The sequence below is a fragment of the Oncorhynchus keta genome, chromosome 15 (assembly GCF_023373465.1).
Source record: "Oncorhynchus keta strain PuntledgeMale-10-30-2019 chromosome 15, Oket_V2, whole genome shotgun sequence".
Lineage (NCBI taxonomy): Eukaryota > Metazoa > Chordata > Actinopteri > Salmoniformes > Salmonidae > Oncorhynchus > Oncorhynchus keta.
In genome coordinates this window covers 3883122-3900185 of record NC_068435.1, presented here as the reverse complement: position 1 = coordinate 3900185, position 17064 = coordinate 3883122, and the positions used below count along the sequence as shown (strand labels likewise).

At 44.0% G+C, this 17064-nt stretch overlaps 1 protein-coding gene across 2 annotated transcripts in view; it reads right to left on the bottom strand.

Annotated features, from left to right (window-relative positions):
- The window catches only part of LOC118378035 (guanine nucleotide-binding protein G(olf) subunit alpha), a 131970-nt gene that overhangs the window by 13463 nt on the left and 101443 nt on the right, over positions 1-17064 (bottom strand). For both annotated transcript variants that reach the window (XM_052462901.1, XM_052462902.1), the window contains exon 6: positions 6310-6438. In XM_052462901.1, coding sequence (XP_052318861.1) covers positions 6310-6438 — 129 coding nt within the window. The remainder of the gene's footprint in view (positions 1-6309; positions 6439-17064) is intronic.

Below are 17064 nucleotides of genomic sequence, written 5' to 3'. Positions count from 1 at the left end.
TTGACTAGCTGCGTGACTGACTGTTGACTAGCTGCGTGACTGACTGACTGTTGACTAGCTGGGTGACTGACTGCTGACTAGCTGGGTGACTGACTGCTGACTAGCTGGGTGACTGACTGCTGACTGGCTGGGTGACTGACTGCTGACTAGCTGGGTGACTGACTGCTGACTGGCTGGGTGACTGACTGCTGACTAGCTGGGTGACTGACTGCTGACTAGCTGGCTGACTATCTGGCTCACTGACTAGCTGGGTGACTGACTGCTGACTAGCTGGGTGACTGACTAGCTGGCTGACTGACTGCTGACTAGCTGGCTGACTATCTGGGTGACTGACTAGCTGGCTGACTGCTGACTAGCTGGGTGACTGACTGCTGACTATCTGGGTGACTGACTAGCTGGCTGACTGACTGTTGACTAGCTGGGTGACTGGCTTGACTAGCTGGCTGGCTGACTGACTAGCTGGCTGACTGACTGCTGACTAGCTGGGTGACTGACTGCTGACTAGCTGGGTGACTGACTGCTGACTAGCTGGGTGACTGACTGCTGACTAGCTGGGTGACTGACTGCTGACTAGCTGGGTGACTGACTGCTGACTAGCTGGGTGACTGACTGCTGACTAGCTGGGTGACTGACTGCTGACTAGCTGGGTGACTGACTGCTGACTAGCTGGGTGACTGACTGACTGACTGTTGACTAGCTGGGTGACTGACTGCTGACTAGCTGGGTGACTGACTGCTGACTAGCTGGGTGACTGACTGCTGACTAGCTGGGTGACTGACTGCTGACTAGCTGGGTGACTGACTGCTGACTAGCTGGGTGACTGACTGTTGACTAGCTGGGTGACTGACTAGCTGGCTGACTGACTGTTGACTAGCTGGGTGACTGACTAGCTGGCTGACTGACTGCTGACTAGCTGGGTGACTGACTAGCTGGCTGACTGCTGACTATCTGGCTGACTGTTGACTAGCTGGCTGACTGACTGCTGACTATCTGGCTGACTGACTGCTGACTATCTGGCTGACTGACTGCTGACTAGCTGGCTGACTGATTGGCTGGCAGGCCGGGACATTTGAGCCCTCCGGTGGAGACTAACGGTATTGCCCTCTATGAGCAGAGACCTGGAGCCCTTTGTAATCAAGGATCAGGTCCCCCCCTGTCCATCTAGTCTTATTTATTATGATCTAGGATCAGGTCCCCCCCCTGTCCATCTAGTCTTATTTATTATGATCTAGGATCAGGTCCCCCCCCTGTCCATCTAGTCTTATTTATTATGATCTAGGATCATGTCCCCCCACTCCATCTAGTCTTATTTATTATGATCTAGGATCAGGTCCCCCCCACTCCATCTAGTCTTATTTATTATTATCTAGGATCATGTCCCCCCCACTCCATCTAGTCTTATTTATTATAATCTAGGATCAGGTTACTGTCCATCTAGTCGTATTTATTATGATCTAGAATCAGTTCCCCCCCTGTCCATCTAGTCTTATTTATTATAATCTAGGATCAGGTTACTGTCCATCTAGTCTTATTTATTATGATCTAGAATCAGTTCCCCCCCTGTCCATCTAGTCTTATTTATTATAATCTAGGATCAGGTTACTGTCCATCTAGTCTTATTTATTATGATCTTGAATCAGTTCCCCCCTGTCCATCTAGTCTTATTTATTATAATCTAGGATCAGGTTACTGTCCATCTAGTCTTATTTATTATGATCTTGAATCAGTTCTCCCCCCTGTCCATCTAGTCTTATTTATTATAATCTAGGATCAGGTTACTGTCCATCTAGTCTTATTTATTATGATCTAGAATCAGTTCCCCCCCCTGTCCATCTAGTCTTATTTATTATGATCTAGGATCAGGTCCCCCCCACTCCATCTAGTCTTATTTATTATGATCTTGAATCAGTTCCCCCCCTGTCCATCTAGTCTTATTTATTATAATCTAGGATCAGGTTACTGTCCATCTAGTCGTATTTATTATGATCTAGAATCAGTTCCCCCCCTGTCCATCTAGTCTTATTTATTATAATCTAGGATCAGGTTACTGTCCATCTAGTCTTATTTATTATGATCTTGAATCAGTTCCCCCCCTGTCCATCTAGTCTTATTTATTATAATCTAGGATCAGGTTACTGTCCATCTAGTCTTATTTATTATGATCTAGGATCAGGTCCCCCCCTGTCCATCTAGTCTTATTTATTATAATCTAGGATCAGGTTACTGTCCATCTAGTCTTATTTATTATGATCTTGAATCAGTTCTCCCCCTGTCCATCTAGTCTTATTTATTATTATCTAGGATCATGTCCCCCCCTGTCCATCTAGTCTTATTTATTATAATCTAGGATCAGGTTACTGTCCATCTAGTCTTATTTATTATGATCTAGAATCAGTTCCTCCCCTGTCCATCTAGTCTTATTTATTATAATCTAGGATCAGGTTACTGTCCATCTAGTCTTATTTATTATGATCTAGGATCAGGTCCCCCCTGTCCATCTAGTCTTATTTATTATTATCTAGGATCATGTCCCCCCCTGTCCATCTAGTCTTATTTATTATAATCTAGGATCAGGTTACTGTCCATCTAGTCTTATTTATTATGATCTTGAATCAGTTCCCCCCCTGTCCATCTAGTCTTATTTATTATAATCTAGGATCAGGTTACTGTCCATCTAGTCTTATTTATTATGATCTTGAATCAGTTCTCCCCCTGTCCATCTAGTCTTATTTATTATAATCTAGGATCAGGTTACTGTCCATCTAGTCTTATTTATTATGATCTAGAATCAGTTCCTCCCCTGTCCATCTAGTCTTATTTATTATGATCTAGGATCAGGTCCCCCCCACTCCATCTAGTCTTATTTATTATGATCTTGAATCAGTTCCCCCCCTGTCCATCTAGTCTTATTTATTATAATCTAGGATCAGGTTACTGTCCATCTAGTCGTATTTATTATGATCTAGAATCAGTTCCCCCCCTGTCCATCTAGTCTTATTTATTATAATCTAGGATCAGGTTACTGTCCATCTAGTCTTATTTATTATGATCTAGAATCAGTTCCCCCCCTATCCATCTAGTCTTATTTATTATAATCTAGGATCAGGTCCCCCCTGTCCATCTAGTCTTATTTATTATAATCTAGGATCAGTTCCCCCCCTATCCATCTAGTCTTATTTATTATGATCTAGGATCAGGTTACTGTCCATCTAGTCTTATTTATTATGATCTAGGATCAGGTCCCCCCCACTCCATCTAGTCTTATTTATTATAATCTAGGATCAGGTCCCCCCTGTCCATCTAGTCTTATTTATTATAATCTAGGATCAGGTCCCCCCCTGTCCATCTAGTCTTATTTATTATTATCTAACAGGGGAAACTAGATCAACATTCCTACTCAGAGACGCTTTGTGAATATGGGCCCCGAGTCCTATCTAAAATCTGCTCGAGCTCAGTTTCAGAGTCTCTCTTACTCATGTGATCCACCAGTTAGCATACGAGAGGTTACAACTACATCAAACATACTGGAAGAGGGGAGAGAGAGAGAGAGAGAGGGAGAGGTCACAACTACATCAAACATACTGGAAGAGGAGAGACAGAGAGAGAGAGACAGAGAGGGAGAAACACAGAGAGATAGAGAGAGAGAGCGAGAGCGAGAGCGAGAGAGAGAGAAACAGAGGTCACAACTTAATCATGTAACACCTGCTGACTGACTGCTGACTAGCTGGCTGACTGATTGGCTGGCATGCCGGGACATTGGAGCCCTCCGGTGGAGACTAACGGTATTGGCCTCTATGAGCAGAGAACAGGAGCCCTTTGTATCAAGGATCAGGCCCCCCCACTCCATCTAGTCTTATTTATTATGATCTAGGATCAGGTCCCCCCACTCCATCTAGTCTTATTTATTATGATCTAGGATCAGGTCCCCCCCCTGTCCATCTAGTCTTATTTATTATGATCTAGGATCAGGTCCCCCCCTGTCCATCTAGTCTTATTTATTATGATCTAGGATCAGGTCCCCCCCTGTCCATCTAGTCTTATTTATTATAATCTAGGATCAGGTCCCCCCCTGTCCATCTAGTCTTATTTATTATAATCTAGGATCAGGTCCCCCCCTGTCCATCTAGTCTTATTTATTATGATCTAGGATCAGGTCCCCCCCTGTCCATCTAGTCTTATTTATTATGATCTAGGATCAGGTCCCCCCCTGTCCATCTAGTCTTATTTATTATAATCTAGGATCAGGTCCCCCTGTCCATTTCGTCTCATTTACTATGATGTAGGATCAGGTCCTCCCCTGTACATCTAGTCTTATTTATTATGATCTAGGTCCCCCCTGTCCATCTAGTCTTATTTATTATAATCTAGGATCAGGTCCCCCCCTGTCCATCTAGTCTTATTTATTATGATCTAGGATCAGGTCCCCCCTGTCCATCTAGTCTTATTTATTATTATCTAACAGGGGAAACTAGATCAACACTCCTACTCAGAGACGCTTTGTGAATATGGGCCCCGAGTCCTATCTAAAATCTGCTCGAGCTCAGTTTCAGAGTCTCTCTTACTCATGTGATCCACCAGTTAGCATACGAGAGGGAGAGACAGAGACACTGAGAGACAGACAAAATATAAAACAATTAGAGTGTCATTTCCCCAAATCTGAAATCCTTCTTCAAGGTTTCAAAGACCTCTCTGATGAGGATAGGCTACCTGTCCTGTTGGGGGAGGACGCAGAGAGCTGTGGGTTGGCAGCACACTACATTGAAGACCTCTCTGATGAGGATAGGCTACCTGTCCTGTTGGGGGAGGACGCAGAGAGCTGTGGATTGGCAGCACACTACATTGAAGACCTCTCTGATGAGGATAGGCTACCTGTCCTGTTGGGGGAGGACACAGAGAGCTGTGGGTTGGCAGCGCACTACATTGAAGACCTCTCTGATGAGGATAGGCTACCTGTCCTGTTGGGGGAGGACGCAGAGAGCTGTGGGTTGGCAGCACACTACATTGAAGACCTCTCTGATGAGGATAGGCTACCTGTCCTGTTGGTGAGGACGCAGAGAGCTGTGGGTAGGCAGCGCACTACATTGAAGACCTCTCTGATGAGGAGAGGCTACCCGTCCTGTTGGGGGAGGACGCAGAGAGCTGTGGGTTGGCAGCGCACTACATTTCTGCCTGCCATAAGATGAGGCACAGTGTCTGACAGACCAATCATCCTACACATGTCCTCTACTGTATACTTATTGTTCAATGTATGGTTATTTTGACCCTTGGTTACTGTGGTTACTGTTGTCCAGGAGACCATTTGGATTATTATTGTAAATATCCAAAGTAAGCTTTGGAAATATGTACATTGTAACGTCAATAAAGCAAATTTAATTGACAGAGAGAGAGAGAAAGAGGGGCACAGAGCAACACAGGGAGAGAGAGACACAGAGAGCTAGAGAGACACAGAGCGAGAGACACGGAGAGAGAGACACAGGGAGAGAGAGACACGGAGAGAGAGACACGGAGAGAGAGACAGCGCGAGAGAGAGACACAGAGCGAGAGACACAGAGCGAGAGACACAGGGAGAGAGAGACACAGGGAGAGAGAGACACGGAGAGAGAGACACGGAGAGAGAGACACGGAGAGAGAGACACGGAGAGAGAGACACGGAGAGAGAGACAGCGCGAGAGAGAGAAACACAGGGAGAGAGAGATACGGAGAGAGAGACACAGGGAGAGAGAGATACAGAGAGAGATACAGGCAGAGAGAGAGACAGGCAGTGAGAGACAGGCAGAGAGCGAGAGAGACACAGAGCGAGAGACACGGAGAGAGAGACACGGAGAGAGAGACACGGAGAGAGAGATACGGAGAGAGAGAGCGCGGGAGAGAGAGATACGGAGAGAGAGACACGGAGAGAGAGACACGGAGAGAGAGATACGAGAGAGAGAGAGCGCGGGAGAGAGAGATACGGAGAGAGAGACACGGAGAGAGAGACACGGAGAGAGAGATACGGAGAGAGAGACACAGAGAGAGAGACAGAGAGAGACACGGAGAGAGAGACACGGAGAGAGAGACACGGGAGAGACAGAGAGAGACAGAGAGAGAGAGAGAGAGACAGAGAGAGAGAGAGACAGAGACAGAGACAGAGACAGAGAGACAGAGAGAGAGAGAGAGAGAGAGAGAGAGAGAGAGAGAGAGAGAGAGAGAGAGAGAGAGAGAGAGAGAGACGGAAAGAGAGAGAGAGAGACACGGAAAGAGAGAGAGACACAGAGAGACAAGGAGAGAGACACGGAGAGAAGTAAAGTAAAATAAGTAAAAGATACTTACTGAAAGTTGACTTTGTCTACTTGGAATCGCGTCTCGAAAATCCCTGACGTTAACACTCTGCATCGTAGCAGGTCCTGGTCTGTGGGACTGTAGTCTCCTTGTCTTACTGAGTCAATTCTGTCCAGGAAACTGCAGAGACAAACACACCATTATCAATCAGCTCATTCCGTATAAAACAACTATCAATCAGCTCATTCCGTATAAAACAACTATCAATCAGCTCATTCCGTATAAAACAACTATCAATCAGCTCATTCCGTATAAAACAACTATCAATCAGCTCATTCCGTATAAAACAACTATCAATCAGCTCATTCCGTATAAAACAACTATCAATCAGCTCATTCCGTATAAAACAACTATCAATCAGCTCATTCCGTATAAAACAACTATTAATCAGCTCATTCCGTATAAAACAACTATCAATCAGCTCATTCCGTATAAAACAACTATCAATCAGCTCATTCCGTATAAAACAACTATCAATCAGCTCATTCCGTATAAAACAACTATCAATCAGCTCATTCCGTATAAAACAACTATCAATCAGCTCATTCCGTATAAAACAACTATCAATCAGCTCATTCCGTATAAAACAACTATCAATCAGCTCATTCCGTATAAAACAACTATCAATCAGCTCATTCCGTATAAAACAACTATCAATCAAGCTCATTCCGTATAAAACACAAGCCTACTATAGATATAGACCAGACCTAATATAGATATAGACCAGACCGACTATAGATATAGACCAGACCGACTATAGATATAGACCAGACCGACTATAGATATAGACCAGACCTACTATAGATATAGACCTGACCTACTATAGATATAGACCAGACCTACTATAGATATAGACCAGACCTACTATAGATATAGACCAGACCTACTATAGATATAGACCAGACCTACTATAGATATAGACCAGACCTACTATAGATATAGACCAGACCTACTATAGATATAGACCAGACCTACTATAGATATAGACCAGACCTACTATAGATATAGACCAGACCCTGACCTACTATAGATATAGACCAGACCTACTATAGATATAGACCAGACCTACTATAGATATAGATCAGACCGACCTACTATAGATATAGACCAGACCGACTATAGATATAGACCAGACCTACAATAGATATAGACCAGACCTACTATAGATATAGACCAGACCTACTATAGATATAGACCAGACCTACTATAGATATAGATCAGACCTACTATAGATATAGACCAGACCTACTATAGATATAGACCACCCAGACCGACTATAGATATAGACCAGACCGACTATAGATATAGACCAGACCTACAATAGATATAGACCAGACCTACAATAGATATAGACCAGACCTACTATATAGACCAGACCTACTATAGATATAGACCAGACCTACTATAGATATAGAGCAGACCTACTATAGATATAGAGCAGACCTACTATAGATATAGACCAGACCTACTATAGATATAGACCTGACCTACTATAGATATAGACCAGACCTACTATAGATATAGACCAGACCTACTATAGATATAGACCAGACCCTGACCTACTATAGATATAGACCAGACCTACTATAGATATAGATCAGACCTACTATAGATATAGATCAGACCTACTATAGATATAGACCAGACCTACTATAGATATAGATCAGACCTACTATAGATATAGCCCAGACCTACTATAGATATAGACCAGACCTATAGATATAGAGCAGACCAGACCTACTATAGATATAGACCAGATCCACTATAGATATAGACCAGACCTACTATAGATATAGACCAGACCTACTATAGATATAGACCAGACCCTGACCTACTATAGATATAGACCAGACCTACTATAGATATAGACCAGGCCCAGACCTACTATAGATATAGCCCAGACCTACTATAGATATAGACCAGACCTACTATAGATATAGAGCAGACCTACTATAGATATAGACCAGACCTACTATAGATATAGACCAGACCTACTATAGATATAGAGCAGACCTACTATAGATATAGATCAGACCTACTATAGATATAGACCAGACCTACTATAGATATAGACCAGACCTACTATAGATATAGCCCAGACCTACTATAGATATAGACCAGACCTATAGATATAGAGCAGACCAGACCTACTATAGATATAGACCAGATCCACTATAGATATAGACCAGACCACCTATAGATATAGACCAGACCTACTATAGATATAGACCAGACCTACTATAGATATAGACCAGACCTACTATAGATATAGACCAAACCTACTATAGATATAGACCAGACCTACTATAGATATAGACCAGACCACCTATAGATATAGACCAGACCTACTATAGATATGGACCAGACCTACTATAGATATAGACCAGACCTACTATAGATATAGACCAGACCTACTATAGATATAGACCAGACCCTGACCTACTATAGATATAGACCAGACCTACTATAGATATAGACCAGACCCTGACCTACTATAGATATAGCCCAGACCTACTATAGATATAGACCAGACCCTGACCTACTATAGATATAGACCAGACCTACTATAGATATAGACCTGACCTACTATAGATATAGATCAGACCTACTATAGATATAGAGCAGACCTACTATAGATATAGAGCAGACCTACTATAGATATAGACCAGACCTACTATAGATATAGACCAGACCTACTATAGATATAGACCAGACCTACTATAGATATAGACCTGACCTACTATAGATATAGACCAGACCTACTATAGATATAGACCAGACCTACTATAGATATAGACCAGACCTACTATAGATATAGACCAGACCCTGACCTACTATAGATATAGCCCAGACCTACTATAGATATAGACCAGACCTACTATAGATATAGACCAGGCCTACTATAGATATAGCCCAGACCTACTATAGATATAGCCCAGACCTACTATAGATATAGACCAGACCTACTATAGATATAGACCAGACCCTGACCTACTATAGATATAGCCCAGACCTACTATAGATATAGACCAGACCTACTATAGATATAGACCAGGCCTACTATAGATATAGACCTGACCTACTATAGATATAGACCAGACCCTGACCTACTATAGATATAGACCAGACCCTATAGATCTACTATAGATATAAAGACCAGACCTACTATAGATATAGACCAGACCCTGACCTACTATAGATATAGACCTGACCTACTATAGATATAGACCTGACCTACTATAGATATAGACCTGACCTACTATAGATATAGACCAGACCTACTATAGATATAGACCAGACCTACTATAGATATAGACCAGACCTACTATAGATATAGACCAGACCTACTATAGATATAGACCAGACCTACTATAGATATAGACCAGACCTACTATAGATATAGACCAGACCTACTATAGATATAGACCAGACCCTGACCTACTATAGATATAGCCCAGACCTACTATAGATATAGACCAGACCTACTATAGATATAGACCAGGCCTACTATAGATATAGCCCAGACCTACTATAGATATAGACCAGACCTACTATAGATATAGACCAGACCCTGACCTACTATAGATATAGACCAGACCCTGACCTACTATAGATATAGCCCAGACCTACTATAGATATAGACCAGACCTACTATAGATATAGACCAGGCCTACTATAGATATAGACCAGACCTACTATAGATATAGACCAGGCCTACTATAGATATAGACCTGACCTACTATAGATATAGACCAGACCCTGACCTACTATAGATATAGACCAGACCCTGATCTACTATAGATAAAGACCAGACCTACTATAGATATAGACCAGACCCTGACCTACTATAGATATAGACCTGACCTACTATAGATATAGACCTGACCTACTATAGATATAGACCAGACCTACTATAGATATAGACCAGACCTACTATAGATATAGACCAGACCTACTATAGATATAGACCAGACCTACTATAGATATAGACCAGACCTACTATAGATATAGACCAGACCTACTATAGATATAGACCAGACCTACTATAGATATAGACCAGACCTACTATAGATATAGACCAGACCTACTATAGATATAGACCAGACCCTGACCTACTATAGATATAGCCCAGACCTACTATAGATATAGACCAGACCTACTATAGATATAGACCAGGCCTACTATAGATATAGACCAGACCTACTATAGATATAGACCAGACCTACTATAGATATAGACCAGACCTATTATAGATATAGACCAGACCCTGACCTACTATAGATATAGACCAGACCTACCTACTATAGATATAGCCCAGACCTACTATAGATATAGACCAGACCTACTATAGATATAGACCAGACCTACTATAGATATAGACCAGGCCTACTATAGATATAGACCAGACCTACTATAGATATAGACCAGACCCTGACCTACTATAGATATAGCCCAGACCTACTATAGATATAGACCAGACCTACTATAGATATAGACCAGACCCTGACCTACTATAGATATAGACCAGACCCTGACCTACTATAGATATAGACCAGACCTACTATAGATATAGACCAGACCTACTATAGATATAGACCAGACCCTGACCTACTATAGATATAGCCCAGACCTACTATAGATATAGACCAGACCTACTATAGATATAGACCAGACCTACTATAGATATAGCCCAGACCTACTATAGATATAGCCCAGACCTACTATAGATATAGCCCAGACCTACTATAGATATAGACCAGACCTACTATAGATATAGACCAGACCTACTATAGATATAGACCAGACCCTGACCTACTATAGATATAGACCAGACCCTGACCTACTATAGATATAGCCCAGACCTACTATAGATATAGACCAGACCTACTATAGATATAGACCAGGCCTACTATAGATATAGACCAGACCTACTATAGATATAGACCAGACCTACTATAGATATAGACCAGACCTACTATAGATATAGACCTACTATAGATATAGACCAGACCTACTATAGATATAGACCAGACCTACTATAGATATAGACCAGACCTACTATAGATATAGCCCAGACCTACTATAGATATAGCCCAGACCTACTATAGATATAGACCTGACCTACTATAGATATAGACCAGACCCTGACCTACTATAGATATAGACCAGACCCAGACCTACTATAGATATAGACCAGACCCTGACCTACTATAGATATAGACCAGAGACCTACTATAGATATAGACCAGACCCTGACCTACTATAGATATAGACCAGACCTACTATAGATATAGACCAGGCCTACTATAGATATAGACCAGACCTACTATAGATATAGACCAGACCTACTATAGATATAGACCAGACCTACTATAGATATAGACCAGACCTACTATAGATATAGACCAGACCCTGACCTACTATAGATATAGACCAGACCCTGACCTACTATAGATATAGACCAGACCTACTATAGATATAGACCAGACCTACTATAGATATAGACCAGACCTGACCTACTATAGATATAGCCCAGACCTACTATAGATATAGACCAGACCTACTATAGATATAGACCAGGCCTACTATAGATATAGCCCAGACCTACTATAGATATAGCCCAGACCTACTATAGATATAGCCCAGACCTACTATAGATATAGACCAGACCTACTATAGATATAGACCAGACCTACTATAGATATAGACCAGACCCTGACCTACTATAGATATAGACCAGACCCTGACCTACTATAGATATAGCCCAGACCTACTATAGATATAGACCAGACCTACTATAGATATAGACCAGGCCTACTATAGATATAGACCTGACCTACTATAGATATAGACCAGACCTACTATAGATATAGACCTACTATAGATATAGACCAGACCTACTATAGATATAGACCTACTATAGATATAGACCAGACCTACTATAGATATAGACCAGACCTACTATAGATATAGACCAGACCTACTATAGATATAGCCCAGACCTACTATAGATATAGACCTGACCTACTATAGATATAGACCAGACCCTGACCTACTATAGATATAGACCAGACCCAGACCTACTATAGATATAGACCAGACCCTGACCTACTATAGATATAGACCAGACCTACTATAGATATAGACCAGACCCTGACCTACTATAGATATAGACCAGACCTACTATAGATATAGACCAGACCCTGACCTACTATAGATATAGACCAGACCCTGATCTACTATAGATAAAGACCAGACCTACTATAGATATAGACCAGACCTACTATAGATATAGACCAGACCTACTATAGATATAGACCAGACCTACTATAGATATAGAGCAGACCAGACCTACTATAGATATAGAGCAGACCAGACCTACTATAGATATAGACCAGACCTACTATAGATATAGACCAGACCTACTATAGATATAGACCAGACCTACTATAGATATAGACCAGACCTACTATAGATATAGAGCAGACCTACTATAGATATAGACCAGACCTACTATAGATATAGACCAGACCTACTATAGATATAGACCAGACCTACTATAGATATAGACCAGACCTACTATAGATATAGACCAGACCTACTATAGATATAGACCAGACCTACTATAGATATAGACCAGACCTACTATAGATATAGCCCAGACCTACTATAGATATAGACCAGACCTACTATAGATATAGACCAGACCTACTATAGATATAGCAACGCAGAGGACCTCAGTGTGAAGCGATGCAGAGGACAAAGAGCCGAATGCCTCGTCCGGACCCGAAGAAGACAATATTACTCGCCAACATGCAATCATTGGATAATAAACTAGACGAGGTACGATCACGAATATCCTACCAACGTGATATCAAAAACTAATATCCTATGCTTCACGGAATCGTGGCTGAATGACGACATGGATATTCAGCTAGCGGGAAACACGCTGCACCGCCAGGATAGAACACTCCGGTAAGAGCAGGGGGTGTGGTCTGTGCATATTTGTAAACAACAGCTGGTGCACGAAATCTAAGGAAGTCTCTAGATTTTGCTTGCCTGATGTAGAGTATACTGTGATGAACTGCAGGCCACACTACCTCGAGAGTTCTCAGCAGTACTTCTCTGTTTATTTACCACCACAGACAGATGCACTAAGCACTGACACTCAGTCAGCTGTATAAGGAAATAAGCAAACAGGAAACCACTCACCCAGAGGCGGCGCTCCTAGTGGCCGGAGACATTAATGCAGGGAAACCTAAATCAGTTCTGCCTAATCTTTATCGACATGTTAAATGTGCAACCAGAGGAAAACATTCTAGATCACCTGTACTCCACACACAGAGACGTGTACAAAGCTCTCCCTCTCCCTCCATTTGGTAAATCCGACCACAACTCTATTCTCCTGATTCCTGCTTACAAACCAAAATTAAAGCAGGAAGCACCTGTGACTCTGTCTATAAAAAAAGTGGTCAGATGAAGCAGATGCTAAACTACAGGACTGTTTTGCAGCACAGACTGGAACATGTTCTGGGACTCTTCCGATGACATTGAGGAGTACATCACATCAGTCACTGGCTTCATCAATAAGTGCATTGAGGACGTCGTCCCCACAATGACATTTTCAACATGTCACTGATTGAGTCTATAATACCAACATGCTTCAAGCAGACCACCATAGTCCCTGTGACTAAGAAGATAAAGGTAACCTGCCTAAGTGACTACAGACCCGTAGCACTCACTTCTGTAGCCATGAAGTGCATTGAAAGGCTGGTCATGGCTCACATCAACACCACTATCCCAGAAACCCTAGACCCACTCCAATTTGCATACCACCAGATCCTCAGATGATGCAATCTGTATTGCACTCCACATGGCCCTTTCACACCTGGACAAAAGGAACACCTATGTGAGAATGCCATTCATTGACTAAAGCTCAGCTTTCAACACCATAGTGCCCTCAAAGCTCATCACTAAGCTAAGGACCCTGGAACTAAACATCTCCCTCTGCAACTGGATCCTGGACTTCCTGACATGCCGCCCCCAGGTGGTAAGGTAGGTAGCAACACATCTGCCACGCTGATCCTCAACACTGGAGCTCCCCAGGGGTGCATGCTCAGTCCCCTCCTGTACTCCCTATTCACCCACGACCGCATGGCCAGGCACGACTCCAACACCATCATTAAGTTTGCTGACGACACAACAGTGGTAGGCCTGATCACCGACAACGACGAGACAGCCTGTAGGGAGGAGGTCAGAGACCTGGCAGTGTGGTGCCAGAATAACAACATATCCCTCAACGTAACCAAGACTAAGGAGATGATTGTGGACTACAGGAAAAGGAGGACTGAACACACCCCCTTTCTCATCGACGGGGCTGTAGTGGAGCAGGTCAAGAGCTTCAAGTTCCTTGGTGTCCACATCAACAACAAACTAGAATGGTCCAAACACACCAAGACAGTCATGAAGAGGGCACGACAAAGCCTATTCCCCCTCAGGAAACTAAAAATATTTGTCATGGGTCCTGAGATCTTTAAAAGGTTCTAGAGCTGCACCATCGAGAGCATCCTGACCGGTTGCATCACTGCCTGGTACGGCAATTGCTCGGCCTCTGACCGCAAGGCACTTCAGAGGGTAGTGGGTACAGACCAGTACATCACTGGGGCAAAGCTGCCTGCCATCCAGGACCTCTATACCAGGCGGTGTCAGAGGAGGGCCCTAAAAGTTGTCAAAGTCCTACCCACTCCAGTCATAGACTGTTCTCTCCTCTATTGCATGGCAAGTGGTACCGGAGTGCCAAGTCTAGGACAAAAAGGCTTCTCAACAGTTTTTACCCCCAAGCCATAAGACTCCTGAACAGCCAATCAAATGGCTACCCGGACTATCTGCATTGTGTCACGCCACCCGCCAATCCCTCTTTTACGCTGCTGCTACTCTCTATCAGAGATGCAGAGTCACTTTCACAGAGAGAGAGCAGACACAGAGCCTGAGCTAACAGAGAGTCTTGAGTAGCGACACACACATTCAAAGTTTTTAGCTGTTGTGCTTTACACACAGACAGAGAAGCGGCGACACACACACACAGCGACGACACACAGACAGAGAGCACACACACATACACACACACAGACACGAGCAGAGACGAGCAGTGACACAGAGAGAGAGAGAGTGCGACACAGAGAGAGAGAGAGAGCGACACAGAGAGAGAGCGACACAGAGAGAGAGAGTGCGACACAGAGAGAGAGAGAGAGAGCGACACAGAGAGAGAGCGACACACAGAGAGCGACACAGAGAGAGAGAGTGCGACACAGAGAGAGAGAGAGAGACACAGAGAGAGAGAGAGACACACAGAGAGAGAGACACAGAGAGAGTAGAGAGCGACACACACAGAGAGAGAGAGAATAGCGACACACAGAGAGAAGCAGCGACACACAGAGAGAAGCGGCGACACACAGAGAGAGAGCGGCGACACACAGAGAGAAGTCGCGACACACAGAGAGAGAGCGAGCGGCACACACACACACACACAGAGCGAGCGAGCGAGAGAGCAGCGAGTGACACAGAGAGAGAGAGAGAGAGAGAGAGAGAGAGAGAGAGAGACACAGAGAGAGAGCGCGCGACACAGAGAGAGAGAGAGAGAGAGAGAGAGAGAGAGAGAGAGAGAGAGACACAGAGAGAGAGAGCAACACAGAGAGAGAGCACACAGAGAGAGAGAGAGCGAGAGAGAGAGAGAGAGAGAGAGAGAGAGCGACACAGAGAGCGACAGAGAGAGAGACACAGAGAGAGAGACACAGAGAGAGAGACACAGAGAGAGACACAGAGAGAGAGACACAGAGAGAGCGCGACACAGAGAGAGAGAGCGAGCGACACACAGAGAGAGAGCGAGCGACACACAGAGAGAGAGCGAGCGAGCGACGACACACACACACACAGAGCGAGCGACACAGAGAGAGAGAGCGACACAGAGAGAGAGAGAGCGACACAGAGAGAGAGAGCGACACACAGAGAGAGAGCACACAGAGAGAGAGAGAGACACAGAGACAGAGAGAGAGAGAGCGACACAGAGAGAGAGAGAGCGCGACACAGAGAGAGAGAGAGAGCGACACAGAGAGAGAGAGAGAGAGAGAGAGAGAGAGAGAGAGAGAGACACAGAGAGAGAGAGACACACAGAGAGAGAGACACAGAGAGAGAGAGAGACACAGAGAGAAAGAGAGAGACACACAGAGAGAGAGCGCGCGACACAGAGAGAGAGAGAGAGCGACACAGAGAGAGAGCGACACAGAGAGAGAGAGAGAGTGCGACACAGAGAGAGAGAGAGAGCGACACAGAGAGAGCGACACAGAGAGAGAGAGTGCGACACAGAGAGAGAGAGAGACACAGAGAGAGAGAGAGACACACAGAGAGAGAGAGACAGAGAGAGAGAGAGCGACACAGAGAGAGAGAGAGAGCCGGCGACACAGAGAGAGAGCGAGCGACACACAGAGAGAGAGCGAGCGACACACAGAGAGAGAGAGCGAGCGACACACAGAGAGAGCGAGCGAGCACACACACACACACACACAGAGCGAGCGAGCGAGAGAGAGCGAGTGACACAGAGAGAGAGAGAGACAGAGAGAGAGAGAGAGAGACAGCGACACAGAGAGAGAGAGAGAGAGAGAGAGAGAGAGAGAGAGAGAGAGAGAGAGACAGAGACACAGAGAGAGAGAGCGACAGAGAGAGAGAGAGCGACACAGAGAGAGAGAGAGA